The 18,891-nt window shown below is 47.8% G+C and overlaps 1 protein-coding gene across 3 annotated transcripts in view; it reads left to right on the top strand.

Moving 5' to 3' along the window:
• Window positions 1-12,206, top strand: part of NFYC (nuclear transcription factor Y subunit gamma) — a 75,981-nt gene extending 63,775 nt beyond the window's left edge. For 2 of the 3 annotated variants that reach the window (XM_040974304.1, XM_040974305.1), the window contains exons 7-10: window positions 3,673-3,831; window positions 7,219-7,326; window positions 10,038-10,097; window positions 11,356-12,206. In XM_040974304.1, the coding sequence (XP_040830238.1) occupies window positions 3,673-3,831; window positions 7,219-7,326; window positions 10,038-10,097; window positions 11,356-11,472 (444 nt within the window). In that variant the 3' untranslated portion in view covers window positions 11,473-12,206. Of the gene's footprint in view, window positions 1-3,672; window positions 3,832-7,218; window positions 7,327-10,037; window positions 10,098-11,352 lie in introns of all 3 variants that reach the window. The other variant, XM_040974303.1, reaches the window with a different exon arrangement.
• The last annotated feature ends 6,685 nt before the right edge of the window (window positions 12,207-18,891 follow it).

Genomic DNA, 18,891 nt, shown 5'->3' on the forward strand with positions numbered 1-18,891 from the left:
GTGAGCAACAGTGCCTGCTTGCAAACGTCTCAGTCTTCTCATTATCTCTCTTTCCCACCATATTTACTTTACAGTGGTAACCAGAAGATTCTGTCTCCCCACTGGTACTGCTGGAAACAGTATTGTTCATATTTGTTGTCACGAAGCTGCAGAATCCAGATACTGTCAGTCAGCAATGTGTTTATTCATCAAACATCAACTGTTCTATGCTGTGAATTGGGCATGCAAGCATGAATAAAATTTCAAGGAATTCATAAACTAACTTAAAATGCTAACACCACCATGTGGGATGTGTAAAATTGTCTTAAATCTTAAAGATCAGGGGGTTAGAGGGAAACATATCAAAGGTAGTACCTTTGTACTGATGTAATGGAGATGGTAGAAGAGGAAGTGGCTAAAGAAGGTTCCTGAAGAGAATAATAGGGGTTTTAGTGGGCACAGTGGAAGTTAAGGTGAGAAACAGTGCTAGGGTGGTAGAAAGGCACAGTTAGCATCAGGAAGCATCCCAGGAGGTTAGAAAAAAATGGGCAGTGAAGCATCCTGGGTAGCCTTATATATTCCAGCAAGGCAGTAAATTTGCCCCAAAAACAAACAAAAAATTGGAGCGGAGACTCTTTATTTTAAAGATGTGTTTTGTTTGAAAGAGAGAGAGGGGAGCATTCGCTGGTTCCTTCCCCAATACCCCGTCTCCCACGTTGGTAGTGAAGGCCCAAAGACTTGGGCCATCTTCCTCTTCTTTCTCAGGTGCATTAGCAGGGAACTGGTTCAGAAATGGAGCAGCTGGAACTGAACTTGATGCCCACATTGGATGCTGGCATCACAGATGGTAGCTTATCTGGTTATCCCTCAACACTGGCTCCAAGGGGGTAGAGGATTTAAACATGATTTTAGGATTTAGTCTTTGTTTATTCTTTATCCATATAACAAAAGTTGATAGAGTACATGCTGTGTGCCATACACTGTGCAAGGTGAAGGGGCTCAAACATGATCACAACTTAGTCCCTGCTGTAAGGCATTCACCACACCATGATGCCTGGCGGTCTGTGCTTGGCTGATTCCTGTGTCTTTGCAGTGGTGAGAGTGTTGCCTGCCAAAGGTTTTATCCCTTTTCATAGTAAGCGTCAAGGGAATCTGACCAAGGGCTGGCTCTGATTGGCAGATCATCCTAAGAAATCCATGGCTGTTGTGTTCCAACAGCAGGGTACACCATACATGATTTGACAGCTGCCATGCTAACATAAGCCCTCATTTTCCTGGAATGATTTAGAAGTACCTTGGAAATCCTCTTGGGAAAGTTGGGTTGCTATAGAACCCAACTTGAGTTGGCAGCATGCATTATTCTTTTTTTTTTTTAAGGCAGAATTTCATCTCTTCTCTTCTGCCAACCCAGACCTGCTCAGCCTGGAGCTGATAAGGCTCGTGAGGATGGTGAAGTTGGTTTTCCTAGCATCTCCAAGCTGCTGTTGTTCTGTCCTGCTGCTTCAGAATGCTATGTCTTGCTTGCCTCAGCCTGTAGTGACGGCTAGTGCAAGCTGAGTGCACGTGTCCTTTGTAGTATGTAACACAAACCAAGCCAGAGTTGAAGGAATGCATATTTTACTAAAACACATCCTGTGTTTTAATGGCAAAGTTAGAAAATTACTTTTGGAGGTGGGGGATAGGCTGAGAACTGGTTTATGAATGGAAGAGAAGGACGATATGATAGCTCAATTGGCTAATCCTATCCCTTCAAGTGCCAGTATGCCATATGAGCATTGATTTATGTCCTGGCTGCTCCACTTCCCATCCACCTCCCTGCTTATGGCCTGGGAAAACAGTGACTGTCCCAAAGCCTTGGGACCCTACACCTCTGTGTGAGACAGGAAAAGAATCTCCTGGCTCCTGCCTTTGGATCAGTCAGGTCCAGTCATTTTGGCCATTTGGGAAGTGAACCAGCAGATGGAGGACCTTTCTGTCTCTCCTCTCTGTAAATCTACCTTTCCAATAATTTTTTTTTCAAGGAAGGAAAATTGCCTATTGTCCTATCCCATTACAAGAGCTTTTATTAAGGAATGTAACCTTTCTTCCTTACCCTAACCCAGTTTATATTCATTTCTACCAGTGGTTTCTTCTGGTGTAGATGGTAGAAGCTTAAACATTTGGCCAATCATGCACTGCTTTTCCCAAGCCATTAGCAGGTAGTTAAATCAGAAGTAGAGCAGCCAGGACACCACCTGGTTTTCCTATATGGGATGACAGTGTTTTAGACAACAGCTTTAGGCCACTGTGCCACAATACTAGCCCCTGTTGAGGTGATTCTGAATTTGTAGTTGAGAGACACCATGAACAATTGGAGCAGGATTTAGGTCCATCCCTACCATCAAGTCAGATATGGGGAACTCACTGTTCTACAGGTAAACTGTAAAGTTCCAACTAGATCAGAGTTGGGAGATTTGAAGGAATAATTGGTCCTTTTGGCAGTTCAGCTCTTCATCATCTCTGAAAAGAGTAAGCTTCTTAAAACTGCAATCTATGAAGTGTATGTGAGACACAGAATCTGCCAGTCAAATGCATTAGATGAAAATTTCTTTGGTTTGATGCAATCATTTATAGAAGGTTCAAGTTCTTGCTTTTTTTTTTTTAGATGTATTTTATGTATTATTTATTTTTACTGGAAAGTCACATATACAGAGAAGAGGAGAGACAGAGAGGAAGAGCTTCCATCCATTGATTCAATCCCCAAGTGTCCACAACGGCCAGAGCTGAGCTGATCTGAAACCAGGAGCCCAGAGTCTCTTCCGAGTCTCCTGCGTGGGTGCAGGGTCCCAAGACTTTAGGCCATCCTCGACTGCTTTCCTAGGCCACATACAGGGAGCTGAATGGGAAGCTAGGCCACCGGGTTAGAATTGGTACCCATGTAGGATCCTGCTGTATGGAAGGCAAAAACTAGTTGCTATGGTACCATGCCAGGCCCAAGTTCTTGCATTTTTAAATTCTGTTAATTAGAGGTAGGCTCACTTAGGTGTCCAGATGTTGGTAGTATCTAGTGTCTTAGTAGCATTCATGTCTGTATAGGAAGTCATGCTGTGGTCCAGGGTGGCTGTACGAATATGAGTCTCCGTGCTGCATGAACAGGGATGAAAGCTGGTGGACCCTCAACCCAGCCTCAGAGACAAGCCTGTATGCTGCTTTTCCTCCCAGGGTCTTGTGTGCCCAAGAAAATGCCTTCAGACCCTGAACTTAGTAAATTTATACTGATCTCACTTTCCAGTTAGTTTGCCCTTCAATTTCACCTGTTCCAGTCTTGGCTTTGGGCATCTCTCAAGTGAGCTATCGTGATTTTGTCTATACTATGTGTGTCTTACCATATAGAAGGGAGTATGAAAAATTGTAACAAAGGAAACATGATTTATAGAATTAAGCATAGAAATTGTGGGGTCCAGGGTGTATTGTGCACTAGGAGCCTAAAAATCAGGCTTATTTTTCCCATATTTCATTTTCAGGATTGTCTTTCACAGTGCTCTAAACCCAGAGGACTGCTAGTTGAGTCATATTATCAGTGTTAAGATGAAATGAATTTAGCTGTTGATGCAGGGGGTTTGCTTCTAGGTAACTGCTCATTGTTGGTCTCTTGGAAATCCTGAGGATTCAGAGCCAGAACTCAGGCCACTTTCTCTTGACTTTTCCTTCCAGACCACACCTGTGACAATGCAAGTTGGAGAAGGCCAACAAGTGCAGATTGTTCAGGCGCAACCCCAGGGTCAAGCCCAGCAGGCCCAGAGTGGCACCGGACAGACAATGCAAGTGATGCAGCAGATCATCACCAACACAGGAGAGATCCAGCAGATTCCGGTAAGCTCTGTGGTAGAGGTTTGTGGGGCTCTCTTCACTGCAATGGAACAAGAAGTCGTTAAAGCGCTCCTGTATACATGCATGTGTGTGTGTTTGGCCTATATTCCCACGAGCCACTCCCTCCCTGGACTGTCTCACTGAGTTTATTCTCTGCTTTCCTTTGATCCAGGTTCAGGTTCACCACTATGGGACAGCTCCTCTCAATGCCCATTTCCCATTTTTGCCCATGCAGAGAAATCATTGTAGCTGCTGTCCCATGCCAAGGCCTAAAAGGCCCAGTGAGGTAGTCCTGTCTTTGGATTAGCAGAGAATAAGAAGGAGGTGTGTAGGGAAGGCCATAAATATACTTGTTGCATATTCATGAGTGAGTCCCAGTGGAGCCTGCATTAAAGTTTTTTTTTGGCTTTCACTTACCCCTTCCTTCACTGTGGACTGCTACTTCCTGAGAGCCTGGAGGGATTTCATTTCATAGATTGTTGTCTCTTCTACATATTTTTTGTTAAGAATGTCCTAACACTTCTAATCTATACATTGGTCATTTTACCATCAAAAATTGGAAAGTAAATGACATGTAATCCTTTTGTCTGCCTCTTGCTCTTTCTGTTGACAATGAAATATAGACAGGTGTGAGAACTCACTTGAACCTCTTTATCACCTCTTCAGAAGCAAAAGCTCAAGAAGTATCCTCAAAGCTGAGGAAAGTGGTGTTGTGCTTCACTGTGTCTGTTTTTCTCTGGCTCACATGTGCATCCCTTCCAAGTGACTTAGTTTTACCTTGCCTTGTTGTTAGACTTACTAATCCTAATACCTCACTCTTAAATGTGAAGGTGCCAGGACACACTCTTGTAGCCAAGGAAGAGTTACCACCTTACAGTGACCATCTTTAACCCTCTGAGACTCAGAACCTCAGGCCGAGTTTGTTATGGAATTCATAATCTCAGCAACAGTGGTCTCTGAGACCTCCTGCAGAATGCTGTGTTTCTGGACTTCTCCAGCAGCTCCCCAAAAAGAGCACAGAGAGATGACCTCTAGGAAGGAAGCTGTCCTTCTGTTTGGAAGCTCCAGCAGTAGGCTTATTAGCTGTGATTAGCACAAGAAATGACAAGAATCCCCACCATGTCCCAAGTTAGGCAGTTGGGTTGTGGAACATTGCTGGATGCCTTTCCCTAAACCCAAAAGAATACCTTGCTGTTGTTCAAAAATGGCTGGGAACCATTTGGCTCACAGTTTCTCAATCGTATTTCTCTCCCCAGCTAGAAAATTCAAAATGCCCATGGCTGCCAGTATGTCTTTCCTTACTCATGTGATCATCCAGTGATCCTTGGCTGGAGTACTGGTAACTCTTGGTTCCAGCCACTGTCAGTCTCAGCAGATGAGGTTTCGTAGGTCACCACTCAGCTCTCTTCTTCCCCACCAGCAGCTTCATGTTGTACTTGGAAGCTGAGTTACAAGATTTAAACAGAGACTTGAAGCTTGGCCTCACAGATTCCCAGCAGCGCTACTTGGCATGTGCTCAGGAAAGAACTGACTGCAGATCACAGTACTCTTGCCCTGTCTGTTTTGGCTTTCATTATTATTTAGTATTATTCATTTTTATTTATTTGAAAGACAGAAATAGATGGACAGATCTTCCATCCCCTAAATACTCACCAACAGCTGGGGCTAGGCCAGGCCCAAGCCAGGAGCCAGAGTCTCATTCCAGGTTCCAATTTGGATGGCAAAGACCGGAACCAACACCTGCTACCTTAGGGTCACATTAGCAGGAAACCAGAGTTGATAGAACAGAGACTTAAACTTGGGACACTCCCTCAAGAGATGTGGGCATCCCAAGCAACATAGTAAGTACTATGCCAAACACACACCCTTGAATCAGGTTTTTGGGTTTTTTTTTTTTTTAAGAGTTGTTTCTTTGTATTTACAAAGGCAGATATTCAGAGAGAAGGAGAGACAGAGAGGAAGATCTTCCGTCTGATGATTCATTCCACAAGCAGCCACAATGGCCGGAGAGGAGCTAATCCAAAGCCAGGATTCTTTCTGGATCTCCCCCGTGGGTGCAGGGTCCCAAAGCTTTGGGCCATCTTCGACTGCTTTTCCAGGCCACAGGCAGGGAGCTGGATGGGAAGCAGGGCTGTCGGGATTAGAACCGGCACCCATATGGGATCTCGGTGTATGTAAGGAGAAGACTAGCTGTTGTGCTATCGCACTGAGCCCGAATCTGGTTTTTAAGAATTTAGCTTTTATACCTGTCTTTCTTGCTTCAAATAGGCATTCTGATATGATCTGTCAAGAACTCCAGGGTTTATTTTCTTAGTGGCTCACATCCTTTGAGGCTTGAAGTTTCAGAGAAATATTCAGAGTACCTTGCCTGCAAGAGAACAACCTCATCCCATCAGCATTAAGCTTCTGAAGGCCAGGGAAGTTGGCCTCAGGAATCACTGCCCCCTTAAAACAAAGGCTGGACAGCCAGGGAGGATGATTTCTGGGCCCTGCAGATATAGAATAAACCTGCCTGTGTTCCCCCTACACCCTCTGAATCCTGTGAATGTGTGCCATCTTCTTCCCTAGCTGCCCAGAGTCTGCCAAGCTGGTCCCTCTCCATTGTAAATGCATATCTTCTCATCGTGCCCTGGCTCAAGCACTAAGACTTTCATGGTATACTGGAGCGTTAAGAGCCTGAGTTAAGGCTTTTAGCACACAATTAAATGCAGCATGTGGTATTATTGTATTATCTGAGACTTAATCGTAAGCATGAGAGACTCTGAGGGCACTTCTGTAGCTTTGGTTTTCCATGATGGGGTTTTCTGTGAAAGGTTTATTGATTCTGCTTCCCCTTGGGAAATGTTTGGCCAGAAGCTAGTGCTGAACACTAAGGATCCAAGAAGTCCCACAGACCCCACTCAGTCCTGGCTCCTGGGAACAGCAATTTTAAGGCAGGCCACGCTTTCCCTCCAAGTGCCAGGACAATGGCGTGGAATAGTGGCCATCTGCTTTGGCTCTTGGTAGACACTAATGGCCCTTCTGCAGTACTGGGGAGTGTGGAGATGGAGGGAAAAGAGGCCTGTGCTGAAGGCATGAGCGTTCTGATCACGTCAGAAATCTAAAATGATCCCCTCCATAAGCTGTGGGAACACAGCCTGAGCCAGTGACTGAAGAGCCTGTGGCCATGCTGTGGCATGTGAGTCACCAGGTCTCCTGTGAGTAGATCCTCTTCACTGTTGTGTAACCTGCAGGGTATGGATGTTGTTGTCTTGCTTGTTTTCACTTGTGTTTCAAAGGGCTTTTTAAAAGTAGGCTCCTTTGGAGGACCCAGAGGATTGGGGGGCAGTCACCATCTGTTTCATGTGACACTTAGCCTCTTGTGGTCTCTTGGTCTCTGCCCTGCCTTAGGTGCAGCTGAATGCTGGCCAACTGCAGTATATCCGCTTAGCCCAGCCGGTCTCAGGCACCCAGGTCGTGCAGGGACAGATCCAGACACTTGCCACCAATGCCCAGCAGGTAGGTATTCTGGAGACCTGGGGCTGTAGCTGGCTTCTGCCTGGAGAGAGTACTAAGCACACAGTCCTCACCTCTATCCTGCCCCCTCTTGCTCTGATGTGTACCCCAGGGACAGATGGGAGCAGTTGAAAAGTGGAACTTAACGTGTGTCTTTCTGCTTCTTCTGGAGGAGCAGAGAATCATGAGAGGCAGAGGAGCCTCAGGAGTAGCGTGGAGAAGCCTGTGGTGTTTAAGCACGTCGCAGTGGAGGAAACATGTGGTACTGCCTTGGCAGCAGACTCAGTCTCTCTGAGTTTTGTTGTTGTTTTGTTTTGTTTTTAACATTCATTTATTTTCACTTGAAAGGCAGATTTACAGAGAAGGAGAAACTGGATCTTCCATCCATTTCTTCATTCCCAAATGGCTGCAACAGTCAGAGTTGGGCTGGTCCAGAGCCAGGTCCAGGAGCTTCTTTTGAGTGTCCCATGTGGGTGCAAGGATCTAAGGACTTGAGTCATCCTCTTGCCTTCCCAGGCCATAACCAAGGAGCTGGATCAAAAGTGGAGCAACTGGGTCTTAGACCTGTGCCCCACTGGGATGCCAGCATTGCAGGTGGACAATTAGCCTAGTACACATGGTGCAGGTCCCTTGAGGCTCCATCATTAAGCCCACACCTCCTCTGAGTCCCTAACCAGAACAGTTGTCCTCTCTGATGCTGAGGAGGCTGCTTCCCCGGACTCAAGGGGTGAGGGACATGGGAGACATTTGAAGAGGTTGCCAGTCTCTGGTCTAGGGGAGGCACTGTTAATGGATTCTTTTGCCTCAGACCCAAAAAAAGCAGCAATCGTTTAAGAGCTGGACCCGTCTGGCCCAGTTGCATTTCTGGTGATGTATCTATTGACAGGGGTGACAGAGCTGAGTTTGTAGAGCAGGTCTCCAAAGATCTCATTTGGGAAATATGAGGAGTGCACCATAAGCAGGGCTGCTCAGTTCCATGTAGCCTCTGGGGTCGTTAAAGGGCCCTTTTCCCGCCCACCCGTGGCTCTCCTAAGACTTGGGCTTTTGTGTGGGTTCCTGGGGAAACACACTGATTCCCTACGTAAGACTACCGACCCTCTTGGAGCCCGTCCTCCTGCCCCATTTTTTTAAACCTTGTAAGATTTCTTCTTGGGATTCAAAAATATATTTGTGACATAGGAGTAGGAGGAAATGAGAAGGAAGGGTTTTTGGTTTTGCAGAGGTCAGTTTTGAGAACAGAACTAAAGCCAGAAAGCAGGGGACAGGGGAGGAGAAGCAAGAAGGGGGTACTGGGAACAATTAAAACTCTAGCTAACAACTACATAATGGTGACAACCGGGCAGGCAGTAAGTGCTCAGAAAATGTATGTTGAATGAGTATTACAAACTTATGACAAGTTTGTGTGGAATTAAGAGATGAGTTCATTTTGGTGCAAAAAAATAATTTTTGAAAACTATGCTTAGTTTTTGCATAAATACACATCTTCCAAGAGCCTCCTAAAACTGTGGATGTAAGTGGATTTAATCTAAATGAAACTTGGCTCTTCTGAACCACAGTCCTATTTGGCCACAGGACATAGTTAGCCTTCCTGTCTTTAAGAAGCTCTTGCCATTGTCTCCAGTTCATTCATCTATTCTGCAGATATTTCTTCGTTACTGGAGAGTAGATTGTACTTGCGAGAAGGGTAAGAAAAGAATATAGTTCCTTCCTAACTTGTAGACTGGTAGAAAGGGAAGAAATGAAAATTAAGAATAAGAGTCTGGCTTTCATGAAGCCCCCTCACACCTGTCCCTTTCTTGTTCCTCATAGCCTTACAGGGAGGCCTGCAGGGGTTGCTTTTGACCTCATAAGGACATTTGAGGACAGTCCTTACCTTGCAGGCTGAGCGAATGATTCCAGGACACAGTACCCAGAAGACTTTGCTAGTCAGATGTTCCATAGATAGACCCTCCAGTCTTTCTGATTCTCCAAGCTGGGCGCCTGGCAGTTGTCATTAGATGGTGCCGCTCTGCATGTCAGTTGATGTATTTTACAATCCCCACATGGGATTTTAAATGCCTGTGATAATTGTTTTCCTTGTCTGTTCGCCACTCCCACTCCCTCCACTCCCCCTTCTTCCTCCCCTTGCTTGGCCCAGAGAACTGCCAGTTGCCTTTCGGAAAAAAGTGCTTCATAGCTCTCCATGAGGACTGCCAGGGCCAAGGCCGCTTCTCCGCCAGGGTGTTTCATATTCCCGTCAGATAATCTGGGTGATAAGAGTTTGGTTTGCAGCCCACCTTCCAAAAATGGAAGAGACAGCTCACCACTCTGCCCAGTGTATTGCACTTGACTGGCTCAAAGACAGACCCTAGGGCTTCTACCGAAACCAGAAATGATACACCTCCTCACGTTAGCGTCTAGGAGTGAGGTGTTTTCTCTGAACCTCAGGCCTGGAGGTGAGTGGGGGTGGTAAGCAGGGACCTGAAGAGAGGTGGGTGTGGGAGTCATCATTATGTACTGTATGGGGTTCTTGTGTACCTATGGGGGTGCCAGCTTCCTGTCCAGAGCGACACTTGCTTTCCTATTCCTTGTGGGGCAGCGATGCTGAGCCAGAGCCCACCGGGACACTGCATAGGCCTCGCCATCTCCTTGGACCTTTATGACCTCCAGGGTGCTGAACGGCTGGGCCAGATCCCGTGACTGACATGCTTGCCCTGCTGTCTTAATTCCTACAGATCACACAGACAGAGGTCCAGCAAGGACAGCAGCAGTTCAGTCAGTTCACTGATGGACAGGTAGGCGGGGCAGGGCTGGGGGCCAAGGGGCTCTGGGTTAGGGTGGTTATGGCAACTGCCCTATCCCTAACTAACAGTGAGTAGATGGAAGTGGTTAAAACAAAAAGCACTTTTTACATATCAATTTTCAGCTAATTTTTTAACATTCAGTATGATTTGTAGATACGGTCAAAAACTAGCATTTAATCATGGCACCTGTCCTTTAGGTGTATAGACTGGTAGGAGTGAAAAATCCTGGATGTTGTATGGTCCTGATTATCATTTTACAGATGGGTATACTGAGCCCTAAAGGAAAGTAGTGCCTTGTGCATGACACTCAGGGCAGGACTGAACACAAAGACTCCTGTTTCCTTCTTCAGCAAGATTTTTTTCCCGTAAGCACCGACACTTTTTAATGGCAGAGATTAGTGCAAATGCAAAGGAAACATGCCTCCTTAAGTTCACTTGGTGCCCAGACTCCAGCAGTCGGGATGGCACCCAAGGCAGGAATCTTCCTTCTTCTCCTCAGTGTCGTCCCAGTGACAGGATGACATTCCTAAACTTGCTCTCTGCCACCCAAAAGGGAGAAGAGCAGGTGTCAGAATCCTCCAGCACTGGGTGCTGGTCCTGCCTAACGAGCTCCTGTGGTGCGGTCTTGACTCTAGTTTAGAGCCGGGGGGTGGGCACCTGAAAAAGCAAGTGGCCAGGTTGCCCTGACCTTCGTGCGTGGCTCTGTGGGCGTCTTCTCCACTCCTTCTGGCCTGGGCTCTAGTACATTGCTGATACCAGGCCACCTTGTCATCAAGTGCCCAACGGGGAGAGGCCCGTTCACTTCAGAGGTTGGAGCCAGATACACTGAGGAATGGCGAGGAGCAGTCCTCCTGCCCCCTCCCAGGGAGGCTCAACAAAGGTTCGGGAGCTCCTGGACTCCAAGCTGCCCCCTCAGTGCTTCAGGTTGCTTATGTTTGTCACAGAGGAGCAGCATGTAGGGAACTTGAGGCTGACCTGACATCAGAGGAGAGCTCACTTGGTGAAAGCTGCAGGAAATGCAGCTCCCTGCCCTGTGTCCCTGCCTGCCACAACACTCTCCTCCCGCCAGGTTGCTGCCCTGTTTTGTTTGCTACATAACCCCTCCTCCCTCTGATGCTGAGCAGTGGGGAGGAAAGTGGGGAGAACTTTGAGGTATCTGGGGACGGTGAACAGCTTGAGGCCCCCAGGAAGCTGCATGCCCCTCTTCCAGAGCAGACCTCACTCTTTTCCTTTCCACCCCTCACAGCAGCTCTACCAGATCCAGCAAGTCACCATGCCCGCAGGCCAGGACCTCGCCCAGCCCATGTTCATCCAGTCAGCCAACCAGCCTTCCGACGGGCAGGCCCCCCAGGTGACCGGCGACTGAGGGCCTGAGCTGGCAAAACCAAGGACACCTGACACCATTTTTGCCACCCAGCCCTGGGCCTTGGACACAGCCTCCCTCCCCAGAGGACCAGCAGACCTCAGCGCCTCCTGCAGGCTTAGGGCACTGGTGCACTACGCCCCACGCCTGGGGGCAGAAATCCTCCAACAGAGAAATGCAATATTTTTTATTTCCTGTTTTTTCCATTGTTTTCTCCAAGGAATCAGTATTTCATTACGTTGAGCTGTGTGTCCAATGCTATGAAATGAAAATATTAAATAACATATTTATGGCATTTCTTGAAGACATATTTCTCCTTGGTTTCTTTTTTTGGTTCTTACTGCCACTTCTTTGTGAGAGCAAATCTGGGGGTGGAAGCATTTCCTCACTCCTGGAACAGCCTCTGCTCCCCAGGGTTTGCCACCTGCTTGCCCTCAGTTTGAATTAGGTGGACGCGGGAAGCGTCTCTGGTGAGCGTTGCTATCCCTGAGCTCTGGGCATTCGCATCTGGAGGCCAGGGAAGCAGGCTTGCATTTGAGAGGTGAACTCATTCCCCATGGAGAGTGGGTGGATTCATTCCCACATGTTTCTCCACCAAGGACCCGAGGAGACTAGAACTCGGTGCACTTGCTGCCCCCTCCCTTTATTTTATATTTTAACCTGCAATAAAAATTGTGCCAGTCTCTGCTGCATGGACTTCAAACTGCATGAAATGCAATAAACCTCATTTTAGATAACATAGAGTCTGGGTTTCTGTGTCCAGAGGCATTCCTGGGTACACTTGTTGGAGAAAAGCTCAAAGGGCGCTGTTAGTTATCCTCAGGGTGGGGGTCCTGAGCTAAGGGAGCTTACATTACATGTGTGATCCACACTGAGTCCTCAGCTGGGTTTTCATAAAAGTGAACCCCATTAAAATACTGGCACCCTGACTGCACAGAGGTGCCTGCCAACCTGACTGAACTGGGCTGAGCTGTGTCCTGCTTGGCTGAGGCCAAGGGGGCATCTGTCAAGGAGAAATCTGGCCCTGAACTGCAAAGGAGCAGCCGAGAAATCCCCTCAAGTCTTGCCTGGCACTCCGGGTACCTGTAGTGGCCATGCCCATCACTGTGACATCTCTCAGAGAGGGCAGCCCAGGCCAGCAAGTAAAAGTCTTCAACAGCCAGGCCTGCTTCCTGTTCTGTGAAATGGGAAAAGTAGAGATGCCACTTCTTTCTGTACCCTAAAGGCCAGGGCTGAGCCAACCTTGTGACAGGGAAAACAGTGAACCTGGTGCCAAGGAGAGGAGGTATTCATTTGCCATATAACCTGGACAGCTGCCCTGTCTTGGGGATCGTGGAGGGGGCTAGGCGGGGTCAGTAGCCCATGACATCAGGTCTGAACCTGAGGCTTTTCATGGTTCCCTCACCATGTGTCCTTCCACTAGAAACCACGGGGTAGAGCAGGAGCAATGAGTAACACTCCTACCTGTGTTCTTTGTTCCTGCCAGGAGACGCCACATAGCTTGGATCTGTGTGCATGGCTTATCTAGATTCAGGTGTGGCCAGTTGTGCCCTTTTTTTCCCCAAATTGTTGGGGTGAGATGGTCCTCAATGCTGGCAGCTTCTAGAAGTACGTAGACATGACTTAAGTGTACCTTCATTGCTGTAAGAAAATCGACATGGTCTGGAATTAAAACAGCATAATGAAACAATACTTTAAAATGAGGAAAAATGTAATGGAGTAGAAAATCAGAATTACAGAAAACAAATCACAAATATGGCCCCAGAGATCTCCATAGATACTGGAATTATTTGACCTTGAGCTTCCTGGCAACTAAAGCAAGAGTAGTAAGATAAGGGCATGGATACACACTAAAGGAGGAAAAATTAACCAAATGTATGATACCCCTCCAGTATCACCAGGGTGGGTGAAGCAGGCGACACAGCGTGAGACCTCATAAAGTCTCTTTGCTCTAACAGTGAGTCTGGTGCAGCCCCATGTGCTTGGAAATCCATGCATAGCTTGTTTTCTTGATATATACAAGCACTGTAAAGTTATTACTGATAGCTGTGTGCCCGTCCCCATGCACAGGGAATGCAGGAGAGAAGACGTGTAAACGGGGGACAGGGGTATGCTGGGAGGAGAGGGGCAGAAACCAGGCTGTGTCTTTCCAGCCCCGTTTGTTGCACTTTGCTGCTTCTCTGGGCATGCCTGGGATTGCAAGACTCTCAATGAGTCCCTGTTTCTTGTTTTTGGAGTGATTGCCATGGGTTGTGATTGGTACGCCAACTGCCCAGCTGAGCACGTTCCCTTTAAATTGCCCTGCCAACAAGGCCCATCCCAGTGTAAACAAACCCTTTGGTGCAGCCCAAGACAGCCCCTATCTAATACCCAGCAAGATCCCCTTACATCCGGAGCGCTCTTTAAACGTTTTTTTCTAGCATTTGCAGCATCCGACCTCCTAATGATCTTCAGTGACCCTGCAGAGGAGACAGGAAGTTGGATCATGATACCTGTGTTACAGACAGAGGCATGGGAGGCCCAAGGTCACACTACAAATTAGGAAACACAAATGCTGGTCTCCTGACCCCATGCACATACATCGTGGCTCAGTGGCCATATGTGGTGTGTTTGTGTGTTTCAGAAAAAAATGTCTCCGTGTACTCAGCCACCCTGAACCACTGGACCAGCCTTGTGTATATGTGGAATAAATAAAGCAGTTGGTTCGCATCTGGGCACAACTAAGGGCTGGAATAATTTTCCAGGAGGCTGGGATGTTTGGAGATTGGAGACCCCTGCTTGGCTTCTGGCTTCTTTGATGCTCAGATTTGCCAGGACCACAAGGGGGCAGCAGGCAGCTCTCTCCTGAGAATCTGGGAGGGGCCCTATCCCACTGGTCCTGACTTGAGACAGTTCTAGGAGCCAACAGGAGTATGTGAACCCCTTTCTCAATGGGTACCAATTCCTTAGCCCCCTTCCTGCAAAGACCTTCCTTTGAAAGCAGGAGCTCCCCAGTATGAGAGGAATGGAAACGCCACCCTCTCCACTTTCCAGACATCCAAGTTCATTCAAGGTCCTACAGATCTGTCCAGTCTGCCTTCCACCCCCTGCACTCTGCTCCTGTCACACCCAATTACTCACTGGTTTCTGAACTCACCTCCATGTTTTCCGAATGTGCTGGCCCCAATTCCTGGAACACCCTTTTACTCCCTTTCTCACTTATTGATCTCCTATATATCCATCAAGGGCCAATTTAAATGGCCCTCGCTGAGAAATTTCCGATTCCTGAGGCAGAGTCAGGAAAGACTCTTTCATCCTCCCAGGCAACTTCTACAACCTCTGTTAGAGCTCACACCCACAGTCGGGTCCCACCTCATGCATGGTGGAGCCTTTGGACATGGTGACTAACTTTAAGAAGCCCAGACGGGGGCCCGGCACGGTGGCGCAAGTGGTTAAGGTCCTCACCTTGCACGCCTGGGATCCCATATGGGCGCTGGTTCTAATTCCAGCAGCCCCGCTTCCTATCCAGCTCCCTGCCTGTGGCCCGGGAAAGCAGTCAAGGATGACCCAAAGCTTTGGGACCCTGCACCCATGTGGGAGACCCGGAAGAGGCTCCTGGCTTCGGATCGGCATAGCATCGGCAGTTGCGCTCACTTGGGGAGTGAATCATCGGATGGAAGATCTTCCTCTCTGTATATCCGCCTTTCCAATAAAAATAAAATAAATCTTTAAAAAAAAAAAAGAAGAAGAAGGCGGCCAGACGGGCTGTAAGCTCGTGGACAACTGGGCTGGGGGTGTGAACGGGCGAGAGAAGAAACACAATCCCAAGTCAGGCTTTGAAGAAACCCCCTGGACCTCAGAATTTCCTGGTTTGAGTGGTCTTCCTCACAGGTGGGCCTCCATTGGGGTTGTCACCACATGTTTAGTGCCCCAGCACTGTGCCTGGCACCAAGAGGGTAACAGTTACTGAAGAGAGACGAAATGGCCCATGCCCTCCTTGCAGTGTATCCCACACATGTGCCATCCGTGCCCATCAGCACACTCACACTTCTTCTGATCACAGTTTTGAGATCTAACAATGTGCTAGGCAGGGCTGTTAGATGGAGATTGCTCTTTTAAGGAAGTTCTGGGTTGGAAAGTATATTTTTTGAAGGATTGTTTTTATTAGAATGGTAGATTACAGAGAGGAGACACAGATCTTTCTGCTGGTTCACTCCCCAAGTGGCTACAGTGGCCAGAATTAAACCAATCTCAAGCCAGGAGCTTCTTCCAGGTCTTCCATGTGTGTACAGGCTGTGGCCATCCTCCACTGCTTTCCTAGGTCATAACCAGGGAGCCGAATGGGAAGTGAAGTAGCCAGGACATGAACAAGTGCCCTTATGGGATGCCACGCTTGGAGGTTGAGGATTGTCCAGTTGAACCAATGTGCTGCTCGTCCCCCCAAAAGTATATTCTTAAGCATGGTACCTCAGTGGATTCTCATGTTATCTCCACACCCTCATTAAGTAGGTATTATCCCTATTTTATAGGCAGACAGAGAGGTAAGGGTGCTGCCTGGCAGTGGTGGGGTGGGGGATGGTTGGACCAGATGCTCCCAGCAGCCTTTCATCCCCAGTGGCCCACCCAATGCAGTGCACACTTGGCTCTACGATTCTTTCCCTCCAGGGAATGTAAGCCCCCTTTCCCACCAACTCCTAGGCAGGAATCTTTGTCCCACAGTTCCAGCTGCCCACAAGCCTCTACAAGATCCCCTCTGACCTTCCAAAAGGATGGAAATCAAGAACCTATTCAAATAAGCAACTTGGACATCCCTCCTGCCCCAAGACCAACAGGTGCCACTACCACATTTCAGGAGGGGAAGGACCATAGCATGGCTAGCACTCAGGAGGGAAGAACCTGAGCCAGGGCCCAGCTGGACCAGACTGGGTTCCCCTATCGTCTGCTGCTGAGGTCAGCCCGGAAACACCCCAGCCTCCCACATACCCGTGAGCCTCTGCCCTCCTTAGAGGGCCTCCCCATCCCCTTCAAGCTCCTGTTTCTCTCTCTTAGCAAAGGTCTATGGGACAGGAGCTTTCCAAGATCTTGTATGTGTCAAATGTCATTATTTTTCCCTTTCATTTAAATGACAATTTGGCAAGATATAGGATTGTAGGCTCGCAATTATTTGCCCTCAGCACTCTGACGATACAGTTCCATTGTCTTTTGGCATCTATTGTTGCTGATGAGAAGTTTACTGTCAGTTCAATTATTGGAACTTGGTAGATAAGCTCTCTTTTCTCTCTGGTGGCTTTTAGAATTTCTTCTTTACTCTCGACGTTCTTCACTTTTGACTACGAGGTGTCTAGATGTAATTTTGATTTTCTTTTGAAAGATGTCACCTAGGCAGTTTTTGGGCCTCTTAAATCTAGAAATTCATGCCTTATTTCTGGAATAAGCTTAGTCACTCTTTCCAGTGTCTCTTTTTGAAACTAATAATAAGTTGGGTGGAGTGTCTCAATCATCTATATCTCTTTTCTCTCATATGCTTAATTCCTTTATTCTGTGCTTCACCATGGGGCTTTAATTCATTAATTCTTTCTTTCGCTGTGCTTACTGTAATAACCCATCTGTTGATTTTTAACCCAATGTTAATGCCTTTAACTTTCATTTCCAAAAGTTCTAGATAGTTCTGTTCACTTTGGATGAATATCTCCCTCTGATATCTGTTCTTTTTATATAGTTACTATTTCTCCCTTTATCTCCTTGAAAGTTTTAACCACATTAAAGTTCCTTTCAGAGTGTTCCATTATCTCTAGTTCTTCAGGTATGAGTTCCCACCAGAGTTCTGCCACACGGAATCATCCTTGTATTACCTGGTGAGTCTATCCTGAGATGACCCTCAGCGCACTTGCTTGTGTCCTGGAGGCTGGTGGCCACTCAGAATGAGTGACTTCTGTTGTAGCTGCCCACGTTGTGCAGCTCCTGGGTGGGTGACTTGACCTGGCAGTTTTGAGGGCCTGGCTGTCAGACCCTGAGCCCACACCCTATCAGGACAGGCTGAGGTGTCATTCTCACACAGGGACTCTTCCTGTTACAAGCCAGAGCCAACTGCTACAGAGCATCCAGAGCTAGCTTAACCCTCTGAGAGCAGGTAGCACAGTCCAGGCCCGGCTCTTGGCAGGGAGCTGACATCCTGTGCTGGAACACCAAGCATTCTTCTCCCCTCAAAGGGGCAGCTTTAATTCTTGCTGCCCTTTATGACTAAGGTTTCTCATGCTTCCATTCAAGCTTGGATATGTTTTTTTTGTTTTTGTTTTTGTTTTTTATTTGAAAGGTAGAATTATAAAAAGAGGATAGACACAGAGAGTCTTCCATCTGCTGGTTTACTCCCCAAATGGCCGCAATGGCTAGAGCTGAGCCAATTCGTTGCCAGGAGCTTCCCCCAGGTCTTCACTTGGGTGCAGGATCCCAAGGACTTTAGCCATCCTTTGCTGCTTTCCCAGGTCATAATCAGGAGCTGGGGCAGAAGTGGAGCAGCCAAGACATGAACCAGTACCTGTATAGGATGCCAGCACCACAGGCAGAGGTGCTGCCTCTGCACCAGCCCTATTATTGTTGTGTTTAATTACACTGAGGCAAGCATTTGCCCTAGTAGTTAAGATGCCCACATTTCCCATATCATAGTACCTCTGACTGCTGACATCAGCTTCTCTGCCAATGGACACCCTGGGAGACAGTAGTGATGATTTAAGGGATTGGGTCCCTGCCATCCATGTGGGAGACCTGGATTGGGTTCCTGACTCCTGGCTTCAGTCTCAACCCGGCTCTGGCTATCATGGACATTTGGAGAAGTAACCAGCAGATGGCTTCGTGTATCTAGTGATCTGCTTATCAAATAAACAGCATTTATCTTGCAATGCCCTATGTCTCAAAGAGGAGGGACTTCAGTGGACTTTTGAGATATAAGACAAGGGGGTCTCAGAAAGCTTGAAAGCTGGCAGGCTCACTCTCGAACCTCCCTTACCCATCACTGCTTCTCAGCTGAGCCCCCACATTCTTCCTGAGTCCCCATCTCCCTTTTCCAAGCCTCCCTCCCCTGCCATTCCTGCTCACAGCTTTCCCACCAGGAGATCATGGAGGTTCTCTCCCACCACACACTCAGCGAAGTTCCTCCTCTTCATTTTCCAACCAGTTCCACCGTTCCTGTTGAGAGCCTCCCAGCAGGGCCACCCTACTGTCAGCTGTGCACACTCTCCCAGAGGCGGAGTCAAGGGGAAAGAACCCTAAAGGCAAAGAAGTGACCACACCAGGAGGGATGGCTTTGACCTTCATTGCCTTGCCCCTTCTCCTCCCAGGGGCCTCCCCCTCCAGTCCTTGTGACCAATGGGGATTTACTTTCATTGAGTTCAGCAATGCTCCCTGCCTACTTCCTGCAGCTCTGTCTAGGCTGGGGAGGGGCCATGG

This window comes from Ochotona curzoniae, unplaced genomic scaffold (assembly GCF_017591425.1).
Source record: "Ochotona curzoniae isolate NIBS_2020 unplaced genomic scaffold, NIBS_Ocur_1.0 contig_2404, whole genome shotgun sequence".
NCBI lineage: Eukaryota > Metazoa > Chordata > Mammalia > Lagomorpha > Ochotonidae > Ochotona > Ochotona curzoniae.